Source organism: Bicyclus anynana, chromosome 14 (assembly GCF_947172395.1).
Source record: "Bicyclus anynana chromosome 14, ilBicAnyn1.1, whole genome shotgun sequence".
Taxonomy (NCBI): Eukaryota; Metazoa; Arthropoda; class Insecta; order Lepidoptera; family Nymphalidae; genus Bicyclus; species Bicyclus anynana.
The window spans coordinates 1,695,629-1,713,149 of record NC_069096.1 but is presented as its reverse complement, the minus strand read 5'-3'; the positions used below and the strand labels follow the sequence as shown (position 1 = coordinate 1,713,149).

The 17,521-nt window shown below is 35.5% G+C and overlaps 1 protein-coding gene across 3 annotated transcripts; it reads left to right on the top strand.

Moving 5' to 3' along the window:
- The first annotated feature begins 685 nt into the window (after positions 1–685).
- LOC112057896 (transformer-2 protein homolog alpha) lies at positions 686–17,264 on the top strand. Of its 3 annotated transcripts, none has more exons than XM_052885636.1 (8): positions 686–856; positions 969–1,102; positions 4,348–4,507; positions 6,038–6,166; positions 10,965–11,140; positions 12,151–12,195; positions 13,172–13,305; positions 16,803–17,264. In XM_052885636.1, exons 1-8 carry the CDS (start codon positions 842–844, stop codon positions 16,826–16,828), a joined length of 819 nt encoding a protein of 272 aa, XP_052741596.1. In that variant the 5' UTR covers positions 686–841; the 3' UTR covers positions 16,829–17,264. The 3 variants fall into 3 exon arrangements, with proteins under 3 accessions (XP_052741596.1, XP_052741597.1, XP_023954266.2); XM_052885637.1 differs by having other exon boundaries at positions 16,032–17,264; XM_024098498.2 differs by having other exon boundaries at positions 688–856; positions 16,464–17,264.
- The last annotated feature ends 257 nt before the right edge of the window (positions 17,265–17,521 follow it).

The window sequence follows — 17,521 nt, the reverse complement described above, 5'->3', positions numbered from 1 at the left end:
GTCCATTTTAGTCATATTCAGTCATATTAATATACATATTCATTTAGTCATATTTAGTTTATGTTAAAAGGTGCGTTATTAGTATCGCACGAATTTTACTAACAAAATTGTCTGTCGTTTTTTAAAGGGGACGATTCATACTCAATTACTCATACATCGAAATATTCAACAAGAATATATATGTATTGTGTTCTTAATACAAGTAAGTAAAAAATTCTATTCGCTATAAACACATGTGTAATTTTAATACAATCCAACAAACACATCGCTCAAGCTCGTTGCATAGTTTATTGGATTACGTGTCTCTCTGCCTGTCTGTCCGTCTTTTTGTTGACCGCGCATAACGCCGATACTACCAAATGAATTCAAATGAACCTTGACATTATATATTGGATAGATATGATAGTCACGATATTCCGTAATCCGAAAATAAAACCTAACATCCAAGCCGTGCATCAAGCTAACAGTTTTTAAAAACGCGGACGGAGTCGCGGGCTTCCGCTAGTAACTAAATAAAACAGTATTAGTTTTTAATTCTACAAATGGGGAACTGGGATATTTTATTTTCCCAATTTGAGGAATTTAGCTTTTATTAGTGGGGAATTAGTATAATACCTTCAGGCAATGTTGCTGCTATGCCAACTGCCAAGTTTGTCTGCCGGATTTGAAAAAAAAAATTAAACTGACTGACGCCATTTTGTTTTTCGTTGCCGCCGCGTTGTCGCTGAGACTGTTTGGGTCTTAGTGATTTATTTTTATTAAATTTAAAGTTTATTATTAGATTGATTTATTGAGTGTTAATACGCTTTTGTTGTTTGAATTGTAAATTGTAATACTCGTCATGTCGGATCGTGAGGTACTATAATTATCTAAGCACCGGAGCGGAGTGACTCGCTCGCGCCTCATGCGTATTTCATTTGTTTAGCTGGTCAAGCGAAATATTCACAATTCTTCCTGGGTGGTTTCAGAGGAGTCGCTCGAGGACTCACAACGGGTCCCGGGAGCCTGCACCCAAGGCGGCTGCGATGTCACGGGGACACAGCAGAAGCCGGTCACGCACGCCACCTCCGCCAAAAGCGACAAGTCGAAAATATAGAAGCCCGTGAGTTGTTTTATCTTATTCCGCAATCTTAATATAGTTTCGGGTATTCTGTGTGTGTGTTTTTTGCCAATTTGCATATTTTCCGTGTAATTTTTTGTTATAACCTCGTCGTCAAGGCAAACGTTGCGCAATTATTATTTATAGCTCTATAAGTATGTATAGGATATAAATGTATTTACGCCACCAAAACATTCGTATGGACGTCGGTTCTATAGAATAATAATGTTTATGTATGATTAGATTTCACTTTTTTTTTGTTAAGTCATCTATACTTTAGTATTAACATGTATGGGCTTTTTTCTGTTAATGATGTGTTATTAGGAAGAACATTACTTAATTAACACACCTACAAAATGTTTTAAATTTTACTAATGTTTTATTTGCTTGGACATTTTAAAACTGCTGTGGTATATTACATTTGTACCATTTGATATTAAAATGTGGATGTAAAATTAACAATTTTTATTAAACAAAATACTATAAATGTACATAATTATGTGCCTATAAGAGTCATTGGTCAACATAAGGAGGCGTTGTTTTATCAATACTCATGCGTCAATACTATAGCAACAGCTTTATCAATAAACCTGTTGATAAGCATAGGGAGGATGTTATCCAACATAACTTACTGTAGTTACACAGTACCCTGTACTATAGTTACCATGTTTAAAAATATTTCATTTTATTTTACACAGTTTCACCCTCATAGTTGCCATTTTCTGAATATGGGGTTAAATATAAGCTACTAGTGGACGCCCATGACTGCATGAAATTTAGTTTTTCACAAATCCTTCAGGAACCATGAATTTTTCTAGTATGGTAAAAGTATATGTTAATCCAGAGTAAAATCTTTCTATTCCAAATTTCAGCCAAATTGGTGCAGTAGTTGCGGCGTTAAGAGTAACTAACAAATATACACACTCACTTTCACGTTTATAATATCAGTAGAGTACTTAAAATTATACGTGAAGCTATAAGCCTTTCAGTTTCAGTGTCAGCTAGAGCTCAAAAAGGATTGACTACAACTAAAAGACAAATTAATTTTGTCAAAGAAGGCTATAAATCAAATTCCTCTAGTCTAGTCTGACTGGACTTTGTTAATGCATACAAATATAATATGAAAAACATTATAAAACCCCAGAGGATGTTGCTATTCGGAGATCTAGACCAGACATTTTTCTTTTTTCTAAGCAAACTAAGCGTATAGTACTTGTTGAACTTACTGTGCCGAGGGAGACTATAAAAGTGAATAAATTTTATGACCTAACAAATGAACTAACTAAAAATGGCTATGTAGTTACTGTATGCCTGAAGTGAGTGCGAGAGGATTACCAGCAAAATCTCTCTATAACTTGCTTAAAGACCTTGGTCTCTAGAACTGCAGCAAGTTCTATATTAGAATGAGTATTCAAAGCTGCTGTAATAGGATCTTACCAAATTTGGCTAGGCAGGGAGAACAACACAAGCATGGGAAGCAGGAAGTCCTTAACCCTACTTCCAGTAGTCACAAGTCCTGGACCTGGATTCAATGCGATGGACCCCGGCACCTGCACAGTGAATCCATGGAATGCTAAGATATTTGTTTCATAGTATGACACTCACAAATAACATGGCTTTCTAGTTTTAAATGAATTTACAAAATTGGATCATTAGATCCAGAGATTACCTTTTTATAGTAATATTTCACATATTGTAGTGTACATACATCTTCTTGGATTGACATGTTTTTTTTTTAAACAATTCAGCTGTATCAATTTACTTGACATAATAAATTGCACAGTTGACTTTGAGTTTGTTGAGTTAGTTTATTTCTTTACAAAGTATAAATTGATATAAAATTAATATCTGTTAAGTTTCATCAGTTTTATAGGGTACTAGTTTGTTACACTGACAATGTAGTTAACCATAAAACTATATATTTACACAACTGTATAATTTATACATTACCAATTAATCTAATCATAATTACAGTGGTTTTGGGATGTTTAATTAATATGATAACCTCTTAAATGTTTAGGAAACCAGGAGAGGCCTTGAGTAGATGTTTATCTGTATGTCCATTGAAAATGGATGCCATACAATCAGATTAATTTGAATATAAAAAAATATGTTGTACAATCATAAAAATCAGTGGATCTCTAAACCATTAAGTATTATTGTTTATCGCTAAGAGTTGTGAATATTAAATACAAGGTCAGGTTGATCAACTCTAATTTTTTATTGATATAAAGAATTTGTATACCTATGTTGCTGAGAAACTTATGAATGGTATACAGATAGATATTTGTATAAATGCTATTAAAAAAATTCAGGGCATACATTACTGTGCTGGAAAATCATAATTAATAAGTTGAACTGACTACCAGAGAATGCAAATAGAAAGATAACAATGATTATAATTAAATATAACAAGCAACTGGACTGGATGCTTTGGTTTAGATGGCACAGTTGCCAGTGAAATAATTGGCAATAAGATTTAAAGAGTCTTGTATGCCTTGATGACCTCCCAAATTTTACTAATATGCAAATTGTTAATATCTAAGCTGATTTTTTCCCTTCTACTAGTCCAAATGTACTGATAGGAGTGGGTATGACAATAATCTATTAGGCGAGGATTGAACCATAACCTCTCAGTGATTAGTCTGACCTTTTTACTGTTGAGCTGTTGAGGTAGTAATTTAACAGTAACATTGTCCTACAAATTTTGTGATATGTTATCCTGTTAGCTACCAGATATGAGGATTTTTATAAATATAAATCTTATTTATTAAAATTTGCGCTTGAAAATTGAAACTTAATTGAGCCTCAGTAGCTCAATGGTAAAGCAATTTATTCATCACAGAAGAGTGGCAGACTAATGTTGAACCACTCCTAAAACAGTCTATCCTCACTAATTGGAGGGGTAAGGGAATATTGGTCATATTTAAAAGATATGGCTAATATGTAACTAAAAAAAAATGTTCAGATCCTGCATTTATGACATGATACTCCCTTAAGGATTTCCCTGGATGAGCTCATGGCTAATATATAACTAACAAAAATAAATGTTCAGATCCTGCATTTATGACATGATACTCCCTCAAGAATTTCTCTGGACAAGCTCATGGCTGATATATAACTAAAAAAAAGTTCAGATCCTGCATTTATGACCTGATACTCCCTCAAGGATTTCCCTGGACGAGCTCCGTCACAAAAGGTGCTACTACTACTACTACTTCTACTAACGACAGTCGATGTTGTCGCAGGACCCGCTCCCGCTCGGGCTCGCCGCGGCGTGGCTACCGCTCGCGCTACTCGCGCAGCCGCTCGCGCTCGTACTCGCCGCGCGGCTCCTACCGCCGCTCGCACTCGCACAGCCCCATGTCATCCCGAAAGCGCCACCAAGGTGATCGGGTGAGACTTTTGGTACAGACACAATTTTTTTTATTAAAACCAATAGATGGATATCAAATTGTACAGATTTTGTATTCCTTAAATCCATATAAAATTAAATTTGTTTTTTTTTAATTAGCCTCATTTTACACTTTAAAAACAATTTTTTTTATTATGCTCAAATAGTGTTAGAAGGCCAGCTACACATGCCATGAAGTACCCATAAGCAATTTGCTTAAAGCTATTGCAGCTGATTGCACAAAATTAAAAAAAAAATTACAGTAATAATAACCATGGTTTTACATTAGTTTGTATTAATTTCATAAGCAGGTTAAACAAATGTTTCCATGTATCTTTGCCTTTTAACAGGCAGACCACACATAGTTTTGTTTGAATGCTGGTTTGTATTGGGAAATATAAATTTAATATGATCCATTTAATCTTGTTTTTAATGTGGTGTTTTAATTAAACACAGTTGATAAGGAAATATTATATTTCTGTACATTTTGAGGTTCATCTATTTTTATAGTTTTAATTAGCATAGTTAATTATTTAAGTTAAGGATAAAATCACTCAATATTACCTATCAAATTTATAAATATCACATTATTATGTTAAAGTTATTCATAATAATTCATCTACAAACACCAGATCTATACTATTATTATAAATGTGCAAGTAAGTGTCTGTCTGTTACCTTTTCACACCTAAATGACTGAACCGATCAAGATGAATTTTGGTATAATCATAAATGGGACCTTGGGGCAAAACTTGGGCAGTGTTTGACCCTAAAATAAAAATAGAAGGGGGTGAAATAGGGGTTGCAAAGTCCATCATTTTTAAGAGTTACAGATTTAAAAATTTGTTCAAAAATTATAAAAAAAATATGAAATATAATGTTTTAGCAGACTCAGAAGTGGATTAGAAAAATAAAACCAATGTCGAACAAAGGTTATGATTCACAACATTTGTCAGGCCAACTTAATTAATAAATCAAACTGTAACCAAAATGATCCCTAGAATGGCAGAGAATGACCTTGAGTTAGTCACGCACCTGTAAACGTTGTGTGTAGGGTTGACCCTTGACAGGTAACAAACACTCCCCTTTTCCACTCAAATCACTCTCGCCTATCCCAAGTAACCTATAAATAACAACAACAGATGTGTAGGTCTTGAACGTGGCGTTCAAGTCATACTGAAGCCGACCGTACGACGAGCGCCTTATATCGCAAGTCGTTCCAGCCAACCGATCGGTACCCCCCGTACTCTCTACTAATTCCTACAAATGTGATTCAGGAATTTTTAAAATTCCACCCCTAAAGTGGTGAAATAGGGGTTAAAAGTTTACAATGATTGATTTTTGCTGGTGTGATAATAAATTACATAAAATCATACCAGTTAAATACTCAGTATAGCATTGACTATTTTAATATAGTATATATGTCTGACATTTTTTTCATCTCTATTCTATTACTAAGATTTTGAAGATCATCTAGCTAGTTTTAAGGTTTTATTGTGTTTACAATTAAAAAAATGTGTATATTACCCGTATTTTGTCTACAGGAAAACCCTACACCATCCCGGTGCTTGGGTGTGTTTGGTTTGAGCCTTTATACCACTGAGCAGCAGATTCATCACATCTTCTCAAAGTATGGCCCCGTTGACAAAGTTCAAGTTGTTATTGATGCAAAGGTATGTATAATTCATCATCATCTTTTATTGTTTTCATCATCATCATCCTCATTAATGTATCGGGCAACAACAGAACACGCGTCTAACAATTGTATCTATGCAGACAACTGCCATTTTGGTTTTACGTACATGCCAGGGTATATATCATGTTTAATTTAATACAAGCCGACTCCCTGAGGAATACAGGCATAGAATATGGCGTATGTTATTCGCGAATAATGTAGTTTAGTATTGGTGAAAGGATTATTAAAATCTGTTCAATAGTTACAGACCCTATTCACTACAAACAAAAAATCATCCTTTAATTATATTATTGCAGATTAAGATTAATTTTATATAGCCACTGGATATAGTATATTACAGTATTTTTTATGTATTTATATATTATTAGAAACTAATTCAGCAGGCTTTTCATCCCAGCCTATTTGTGAGAACAAGGAGTATGTCTACAGGTAGTGCACCATGCTTTAGTAAAACAGAACCACCTATAGATCTCACTGACCACAACAACAAGGAACCCCAAACACATACATCTGTTCAACACCCTGAGTGGCAGAGGGTACCTACAATCAGAAACCCAAAACGAAAGAATATGTCGGCCACACCATCACCAAAAGGGAACACGCCAGTGTCAAACCAATTCGGATCATTGGATATTGATGTAGATGATTCTGAAACCCTACCTACAAACAATAAACAGCATGTATTCAAACCTCCACCCATCATGCTATATGGCATTGAAGATGTTGCAAAACTGACAGAACTAATCAGATCAAAATTAGATAAAGAAGAGTTCACCATCAAAATTGTTACCCGAAACCAATTAAGACTTAGTTGTCCGACTATAGAGTCTTATCACTGCCTTATGAAAATAGTAAGAGAAAACAATCTGATTGGACACACCTTTTCTAGAAAGGATACAAGACCTTACAGAATTGTAATTAAGAAGCTCCATCCAAGTACACCTAAAGAGGCAATACAAGAAGCTATAGAGCAGTCCGGAAACACAGTTTGTGGTGAAATAATAAATGCTCGATATGGACCTAATAAAATACCACTATCGACATTCTTTGTAAACCTAGACCCACATCCAAACAATACAGAGGTTAAGAAAATTACCCATATATTCAATACAAAGGTCATTATTGAAGATCCAATAAGAAAGGCAAATGTGCCCCAATGCAAAAGGTGTCAGCAATATGGCCACACTAAGAATAACTGCCTTAGGCCATATAGATGCGTGAAATGTGCAGAGAGCCATAACACAGTAGACTGCCCTAAAAAAGACCGGAATACCCCAGCAAAGTGTTGCCTCTGTTTAGGTAATCACCCAGCAAACTACAAAGGCTGTGAAGTTTATGTAGAAATCAACAAAAGAAAAAGAAATACTTCACGAAGAGACTATATAAAACCAAGAAAACAAACAGAGGCTAAAGACCAACAACAAAGCACTGGAAAACGAGAAAATATACAAAAATTAGATAGACCCTTCGCATCAAAGGAGAAGGAACACGCATATACTAGACAACACTCCTCAAGCCAGTTTAATACTAGGACATATGCAGAAGTCGCTAAAATTCAGAGCATAGATGAAACTACAACAGAATCTAAGCTAGAGATTCTACTCACAAAACAAGCTGAAAAGCTAGATAAATTAATAGACCAAATGTCAATAATGATGAACTTATTGACCACAGTAATACAAAAGATAATCTAATGGCTACTCTAAGATTGGCAACATGGAATGTTAATGGTCTGATTGGACATAAGAGTGACGTCGAATATTGAAAATCCACAAAATAGACGTACTACTGGTGTCAGAATCTCATCTTACTACCAACCACAATTTTGCTATAAAAGACTATATAACATACACAACACCCCATCCTGATGGAACTGCCCATGCTGGAACAGCAGTAATTGTAAGGAAAGCTTTGAAACATGATATCCTTGAAGACTACAAAACACCTCACTTACAAGCTACAACCATTGTATTGTACGATAATCATGGGTCACTTACTCTCTCAGCTGTTTACTGCCCCCCAAAACCAAACCCAAAGGAAACTCACTTCACAGAATATTTTAAAACGCTTGGAAATAGATACATCTGTGGTGGTGACTGGAATGCCAAAAACGTGCAATGGGGATCACGACTAACTCTACCTCGAGGCAGAGAACTTAATTCAAGTATAATCAAAAATAACCTCAGTATTTTAAGTACAGGTGAACCAACTTACTGGCCTACAGATCCCAACAAATTACCGGACCTCTTAGACTTCTATATATATAAAGGGCTATCAAACTTGTATATAAGTATAGATAGTTGCTATGATAGTTGCTCAGACCATACACCAGTACTAAGTACGGTTAGTACATCAATAATTTCAAGACCCGCCAAAGAATGTCTATACAACAAACAAACTGATTGGTCAGCATTCAGAAAATATATTGATACTAATCTATCGCTAAAAGTTTCACTCAAAACGAATGACGACATCGATAAAGCAGCAGAAACCATAACAAACATGATACAAACTGCAGCATGGATTTCTACACCGGCTATAAGATACACGCCAGGTAGTAACAACTTACCCATGGATATCAAAAATAAGGTACTAGAGAAAAGGAGGCTCAGAAGAGTTTGGCATACTAGTCGTCATCCGTTGGACAAAAAGGCGCTAAACCTGGCAGCAGCGGAACTTACATCCTATTTAAAAGACGTAGAAAATGACACATTGAAACATAAACTGATTAATCTGTCTGCTTCGAAAAACAATGAATATTCATTGTATAGAGCCGTAAAGACTAACAAAGCTTCGCCTGTAACCATAAAACACCCACTAAAACTAGATAATGGTACTTGGGCCAGGAAAGATAATGAACGTGCGGAAGCCTTTGCCAAGTTTCTAAGTGAAGTTTTTACTTCAAATAACGGCGACCCAGACACTGATAGAGAAGTCGCAGATTTTCTGGATAGCGACCTTCAACTAAGCTTACCAATAAAAAGCTGCACCCCCAGAGAGGTCTGGAGAGTAATAAAAGAACTTGAACTTCACAAAGCTCAAGGATTCTGTTTAATAACGGCAGAGGTCTTACTACAACTTCCAAGAAAAGCGATTGTCTTTGTGACTCAGCTTTTTAATGGCATCTTGAGAACATCCCACTACCCGTCTATTTGGAAAATTTCGGAAATTATTATGATACCGAAACCTGGGAAGCCACCGCATCTAGTCACATCTTATAGACCAATAAGCCTACTACCAACATTGTCCAAGGTATTTGAAAAAATAACTCTGTCTAGACTCAAAACCATTCTTCATGAAAGGGAAATTATTCCCCAGCATCAATTTGGATTCCGAAGCCGACACTCCACTGTGGAACAGGTACACAGAATAGTCAAACAAATTAGAGAAGCCCTAGAAAGTAAACAATATTGCTCTGCTGTTTTTTTGGATGTTCAACAGGCTTTTGATAAGGTCTGGCACAATGGATTGCTCTTTAAAGCCAAACATTGCCTCCCACACAACTTCTTCATGTTACTGAAGTCATATGTCAATCAGAGAATATTTCGAGTGAAAATCAATGACGCATATTCGAACTTCCATGACATTCAAGCAGGTGTTCCCCAGGGTTCCGTTTTGGGTCCCACACTCTATTTATTATACACTGCAGATATTCCTATCTCAAACAGCGTACTCACCGCTACATTTGCTGATGATACAGCTGTATTGTGTAATAACAAAGACGCAAATATGGCTTCAAATATTCTACAAGTACACCTGAACAAGATAAATTCATGGATGATTAAATGGCGTATCAAAGCTAGTTCCACGAAGTCAACACATGTGACATTTACCTTACGAATGGACGAATGTACTCCTGTTAAACTGGGACTTGATATTATCCCCCACAGTGACACCGCAAAATATCTTGGGATACACCTAGACAAAAAACAAACATGGAGAACGCACATAGTAAAAAAAAACGCGATGAACTAAATCAAACCTTCAGAAAACTTAACTGGCTTATGGGAAGGCATTCGCATGTCTCACTCAGTAATAAACTGCTCATTTATAAAACAGTAATAAAACCAGTGTGGACCTACGGCATTGAACTGTGGGGCACAGCCAAAAACTCAAACTTGGAAATACTACAAAGATTTCAGAATAAAGTTTTAAAAACCATCACAAATGCTCCATGGTTCACTAAGATATCGGAACTACATGAGTATCTTGACATAAAAACAGTAAAAGAAGTGGTTGAACTCAGATCAATGTGCTATAAAAATCGCATAAACACCCATGAAAATAAACTTGCTACTGCCCTCGGTCATCCAATAGATGTTAGAAGGCTAAAGCGCGCCTACATATGGGATCTCCTGTAAAAAAAATCAAAATAATAAGAATGTACAAATGTACAAATGAAATACAAAAAATTAACAAATAAAATAAATTAGCATGGCCTTCAATGGAAGGTCAGCTACACATGCCATGTAGTACCCACAAGCAATTTGCTTAAAGCTGTTGCAGCTGATTGCACAATAGTAATGAATTTAAAAAAAAAAAAAAATATATATTATTCAATGGTGTTTTACAGTAGGCCTATGTCTACTCGTATCTGTGGACATCTAACAGTTAAAGATGTCAAATTTCGTACGCGTATGTAATTGCCGATTTTCCTATGTTTACTGCCGTCTAATACCTGATAATGAAAGCATAGTCAACTTACAGAGAGAAAGAAGATTAGCTTACTGTAACTCTGACAAGAAGATTAGCTTACTGTAACTCTGTGTCCCCAGACTGGTCGCTCCCGAGGATTCTGCTTCGTGTACTACGAATCTCAGGACGACGCCAAGGTGGCCAAGAACGAATGCACCGGCATGGAGATAGACGGCCGCCGGATCCGTGTCGACTTCTCCATCACACAGCGCGCGCACACGCCTACGCCTGGCATATACATGGGCAAACCCACACAGTAAGCTTGTCTTCTTTTTTTGAAGTGAAACTTCTTTAGACGCATGAGGGTAAAATTTTTACGGATGTAACGTCACGCCGGTATGCAATGGAAGTGTCGAAAAAGAGAGAGAGAGCGATCGAGACCGATTGAGAGAGAGTAAGACAGGGCGAACGTGGCATGAAGCAACTAGCCGTGGAGTGACAGTAGTGGCAAGCAAGTGAGAAAGATTGAGAGAAAAAGTGAGACAGAGCGAACGTCGTATCACGCACAGTTCTATGGAGTGAGAGGTGGGAGAGAGCTATAGTGAGAAAGATTGAACCTCTATCATTGCTCTCGTATGTGATTATTGTAAATTCTCTTCATGTTTCTGCTGTCTCCCTTTTACGTAGGTTTCCACAAGTCCTATAGTTTCACCATGTCCGTTTGTCAGTCCGTCCGTCCGTCCATAGCTTAGTACAGATACTATTACTACTAAAAAACTGTAAATAAGCATGAAAGAGTTTAAAAATATTAACAAAGTCGTAACATAGTCTTGCAAAATGTTTTATTTTAGGATACCTCTTATTATTATTATTAATTTATCCCCACTGTACATGTAGGGACATGTAAAGGGGATGAATTTTTTTACTCATTTTTTACATAGTTTGGGGTATCATTGCATAGGTATCCTTAAAAAATCTTAGAACAAAAATAAAAAAAAAAAAAAAAATTCAAGTTTCTGAGCTGTTTTTGCACAAACACAAATATTCTCAACTGACTATTAATACTACTAGTAGCCTAGGAGGTACTAATTTTTGTGACTTGCACATAATATTTCCAACATTAAAGAGTATTTTAAACAAAGGGTGTTTTTGTTCACTTTTTGTATTAAGGTGTGTTGGTACATAAAATATACAAGTAGATTTAGAGTAAGCCAGCTTAGAGTTTGTTGGATTACTAAAGGCCTACTTAAACATTTCTAAGACTCTACTTAAGCAATATATTATATTCAAAATTCAGTTGGTAATATAATTAAATTTCATTTACAGTGTCAGAGGAGATAATGGCTATGGCGACAGACGTAGGGATAGAGAGTAAGTATTGGTTATTTCAATCCTAGAAATACTTTGTGTTAATGTTGTGTGTAGTGAATAGTTTAAAATCTTCACCACTGTTTATTGTTTTTCTCAAAAAATTACAATTTTGTTTGTGAATTTGGGTGGATGCTAGTCCATATGTGATTAGTCTGATATTAATATCCAAGTATGGCTTGACTTTATATATAAAAATACCTGGATAGGGGCTGTCTGTTCAATATTAGAATCGAAAATCTCCCTCTTTAGTTGTGGTGGGATATGTTTCAATTGTTTTTGATCCCGCCGCTTTGTCTTTCTCTCGTATCAGATGTCATGTTGGCCTAATTTGTGAGCATCAGGCCTACAGGTCAGGCTATAAATAAATGTGAATATTCTTATAATATGGACTCTTCATCATCATATTAACAGGCCTTTTGTAGGGACTTCCAAACATTACAATCCAGTGGCTCCCAGTGACTCAATTGATGTTGTCACAGATCCATTGGATATGGACTTACCTTATCTTATCAGAGAAACTCCAAGCATACCTCGCTTCATCGTCCGCTGAGTGACTTTGAGCCTACTAATAAGGCCCATAGATAGTCAGCGACCAAGTTTCGGAACCGTAAGTCATCACTGGCAACACGCACTGTTCGAAGATTTAGTCTACTGTGTATTTACTATATAAAAATAAATCGGGTTTTTCTTCCTGACGCTATAAACCCAGAACGCACGAACCGATTTTCACGGTTTTGCATTTTTTGGAAAGGTCTCGGGCTCCGTGAGGTTTATAGCAAAGAAAATTAGGGGTATGGAGAGGGTAGGGTAGGGGTAGTTAAAACTTTACATCGACTTTCAAGCGGACGAAGTCGCGGGCGTATAATAGCGTAGTATTGTATAATATTTAGTTGCAAACTAAATAAACTTTTAGTTTCTGACGCTGTTTTATTTCATTTAGCAATGTAAACTGAATATTGTTGTCTGTTTGTTACAGCAGCGACTACTACTACCGCGGCGGCAACTACCGCGAGCGCGAGCGCGACTACTACGCGCGCGGGTTCCGCCACCGCTCGCCGTCGCCGCACTACCGCCGCCGCCGCTACGAGCGCGAGCGCTCCTACTCGCCGCGTAAGTCTTACTGGGGACCCTAGTCTCTGCCCGACGCGACTGTTGTGTGACTGTTGACCGCTAGTCCCATTCATGATCATTCTATTATAGCTTGGCAACTTGGCATGCGGGCGACGGGGGATGGGGCAGGGGTATTAAGTCAGGTGCATCAAACTCGGGCGGTCTCTTTCGGCGACTACTCCTATGAAATGACCTGCAGCTGTCGGAACAAAATATACATGATGTTCATATTCGAAAATGAGTGACAACCTGCTAAGTTATTGGTTGTCACGACAACCAAATAACTTGTAAATATTAATAATGAAAAAACTAATTTTGTTATTTTTGTTTAATAGTGTCCTTTTTTTCAATTCATTAAATGTTTTACAACAAATAAAACCTTTACACCGCCATTTATTATTATAGTATAATATTTAATTAAACAGTTTATTATTCTATAATACACATACTCTTGTATATCGAGTTATGTATGTTATGTATGAGTCATTTAAGATATTCAGAGATATCTGAAGACTTATTTGTATCGTAATAACTTATGTGAAGCGGTCAACTTATTCGTTATCGCTACCCGGCCCCCCGCCCCCGCGAACTATCAGGAGTGTTGAATGAGTTTGCCAAGCTATAGTGTGATTTATTCTCGCTGCACAAGTCTCACTGGGAACTTTATACACTACTACATGTAACTGACAGTTGACTGGCTAGTTTGTTTCAAATTATTCAGATAGTTTTCTTCTTGCTTTTAAGTCTAGATCTAGACCGTTATATGACTACTATGTGAGTTGACTACCTATCATATTCATAATGAAATTGCCACAAATCCACCATATTAAAATCCCTGTCCCATAAAATTGGAAATTCGAAAGTGTCATAATTCTTCAGTATGCTTCGACAGCAATAGAAAAAGACCGTCACAGGCTGGTCACAACGAGGCGAGGTCAATAGCAGTAGTTTTGTAGGAAACATTTACCTACTGAATAAATACTTTCATCACAATCGATCTAGGACCTACCTCGATCACCTCATGTAAGGATTTACAATTTCGTTTAATTATATTTCACTCTGGTTACAACATATATTTGTTTTATGGCAAGGAATTTTTTTCTTTGCATTTACATTAAAATTTAAAATGTTATTATTATTTTACAAACATTCAATTATTATTATTTTATCAATCTTTAGTTGAATATGACTGAGACATATACTGACCATACTGTTGCAGATTTTCACATTTATTTTGTTAGAATAGTTTTTTCTAGCTCAGAACACACATTATATGTATTTAAATTTGATTCTGTGTAATTATGATTTGACTGTGTTTTCTGGGTAATCATTTTCATCTATAAGTAAGATAAGAAACCGGTATGTTCATTGATGATTTAGCTTTGGTAAAGCATAATTTTTGTACATACTTAATATGTATATAATTATTATTATTTTTCTTTTTGAAGGAATTTTAAAATATACCAAGGCTTAATCGTCAATGTTTGTTCATACACCTTTAGTAAAATATAACATAAAATTGATCATTTTATCGTCTTTGTATTAACACTTTCATATATCTTTTACTATTGGTGATTTGACTTATTTACTTTTTATGACTAAACTTTGCACTTGGAATAAATATTATAAGTAATATAAAAATAATAATATTGGTATAAATTTTTGATAGGAAATATGTAGCTACATTTTTATAAACAAATGGATATTATGCAAATTTTTTAATCCAGGTGCAAATTAATAAATCATTTAGACTAGCTTTCGTATCATTTAATTTCTGATGTTTGAAGAGTTGGAAAATATGCCTTTCCGTGAGGCTCAATGTGATCGGTGTATTGATATATCCTAGTTTGTCAGGTTTATCTTCAATATGAAATAGACTCCGGTCTATTGTGATTTATGTCATTGTAGGAAAATATAAATGAACTTTAGTTTTCTTAATTTGTAATTGTGCATGATTTGATCATTGATCACATATAAAAAAGAGGTTCAGCTGAGATATATCAAACTTGATATATGTTCATTCTAATATTTCAATATCACAAGGACATTCAAGTTTGTCTTGTTTTGAAAATCTCATTTCTTTTGGGTGATGAATAGAGACAAGTAGTGTTTTAGAGAATAGAGACAACTGTTTACAGACAACGCATGTGGTGAATAAATGAAGAAAGTTCTTTAAAAAAGGATTGTTTGTACACACAAACTTGCTTGTTCAGTTTATGCACAAAATCCTAAAGTACATACTTATTCGAAGTCAAACCGATATACCGACTCAACAACAGCTGTTTTTTCTATGAAAAAGTAAATTTCCTCAAATTTTTTGTTTTTGTTTTTGATGCTTACATTCATAAGCCCTTTTCCTACAAATGAGAAATATGTGATACAATGCTTAAAATAATTCTATGCATATCTAGTTTTTATTTGAGATCAATGAACGAATCTCATCTCACATCTGACAACTAGCTACTTGCCAAAGGTTAAACCATAAGCTAGGTTTTGGTTAGCACATCATTAATAGACAATATTTAGATCATAAAAAAGTATTGAGTTTTCTCATACTTACTTCATACTTTTTTTCTTTCCTCAATATGGATTTTACTATAAAGTTGCATAATTATTCTTGTTTATTTATGTGGAATAACTTTTATAGCGAATTAATTTAAACTTTACTGTAGGTAATTTGACGATTTGAGAAGACAAGACAATATGAGTGCATATTGTTGTTTCAGATTGAGGGTATCACATATCCAGGGAAGAAAATTAGCAGCAGTAGTATAAACAAATGTGTTAAATAACAGCATTAACAGACATTCAAATATAGTTCAAATATCTTTATATAAGGCTAACTCGAATTTTACGAAGCACCAATCAGTGGTTACTCTTTAGTGGTAATGTTTCATTTAAAATTAAAATCAAATTAAGCTTCATAGACGTTTGTGAGATGATTCGGAAAAGAAGTTTTGAGATGAGAATAGTTGTTTGTTTAAACTCAGTTTGTTGTATGTACGATAGTCCACATGCGCCAAAATGGTACAAGGTACTGGCGAAAATGTTGGTTTGAAGAGCAATATGTGGGGGAACTATATTCGAAAGTCCGCTAACGCTGCTAAGGCTTCTAATGATGTTGGACACTATGGTTATTCCCCTCTTTGACTTTACAGGTCGGTATTAATATCGTGACGCTGAGGTCATCTTCAGAGTAGCATAGTTTTTGATACACCATCACTAGCAAATGCCCGCCGGCCACTAATGCATTTACCCGTACCTGTCCGGGCCGGCTAGTGCTGATTCACTATTGTAAGACGCGAGTAGCGCGTTGCCCAGCAACGAGCGCACTTCAGTCCAAAGTCACGTTTGTTACTATACTGTAGAAGTGATACAAAGGGTGTAGCTGTAAGTTAGTTTGTAAACGCCCTCGGGCGACGCCTCTAGGATGTAAAGATAGCTCTTAATAAAGGTCTAATACTAAGTCTAATGATGATTTTGTTTTGTTTGAAAAGGTATTGAAACAAGAAGTAAAGGATGAAGTTCCTTGAAAAAACTAACTGTGTTGAATGAAGTTTTGAAAATGTTTGATTGAAAAGCTTTCGAACTGGCGGTTTACGAAAATCCGGACCGGGCCGGTGGGCGCCGAAAAGAAACTGTCGGTGCCGAAGCGAAGTTCTCGCGAACGCTCGCGCATGAAAAGTCGAAAAGAATATGATCGAGTCACGGTTTGTAGCCAACTCAAGCACGCAGCACGGAGGCGCTCTGACGCACTGATCATATTCTTTCCCAACTCACAAACAAAACACAGTAACATATTGTATTTATGGTGATCCTTATGCATTTTATCTGTTTCATTATATGTATCTATTTGTCAGATATTGTAGCTTGTAGTGTCACCGTTATATATTCTAGTTTTAGACTTGTGTTGTGAGCGACTTGTTAATAAAATTAATAGTTTTTTAATGTCACAATGACTCTTCTTTCATGAATTCTATTCTATCCATCCTTTTCCATTTTCTGTCCTTTATTGACCTCCATATACCTCTATGTGGTGATATACTAAATCATTGGGATTGAATACAACATTATCCAATGGCAATTTAAATAAGTGAAAATTATTTTGTATTTTAAAAATTCACTATAAAATTAACTGTTCTGTTCTCTAAAGGGATTTCAAATACCATTTAGATTTGGTCGTTTATGTAATTTAGAATATAAAACATTGAAATAT

Coding starts and splice junctions, on each gene's coding strand:
- LOC112057896 (XM_052885636.1), top strand. Junction 1,103..4,347: donor AGTCGAAAATATAGAAGCCC/GTGAGTTGTTTT, acceptor ATGTTGTCGCAG/GACCCGCTCCCGCTCGGGCT. Junction 12,196..13,171: donor GACAGACGTAGGGATAGAGA/GTAAGTATTGGT, acceptor TGTTTGTTACAG/CAGCGACTACTACTACCGCG.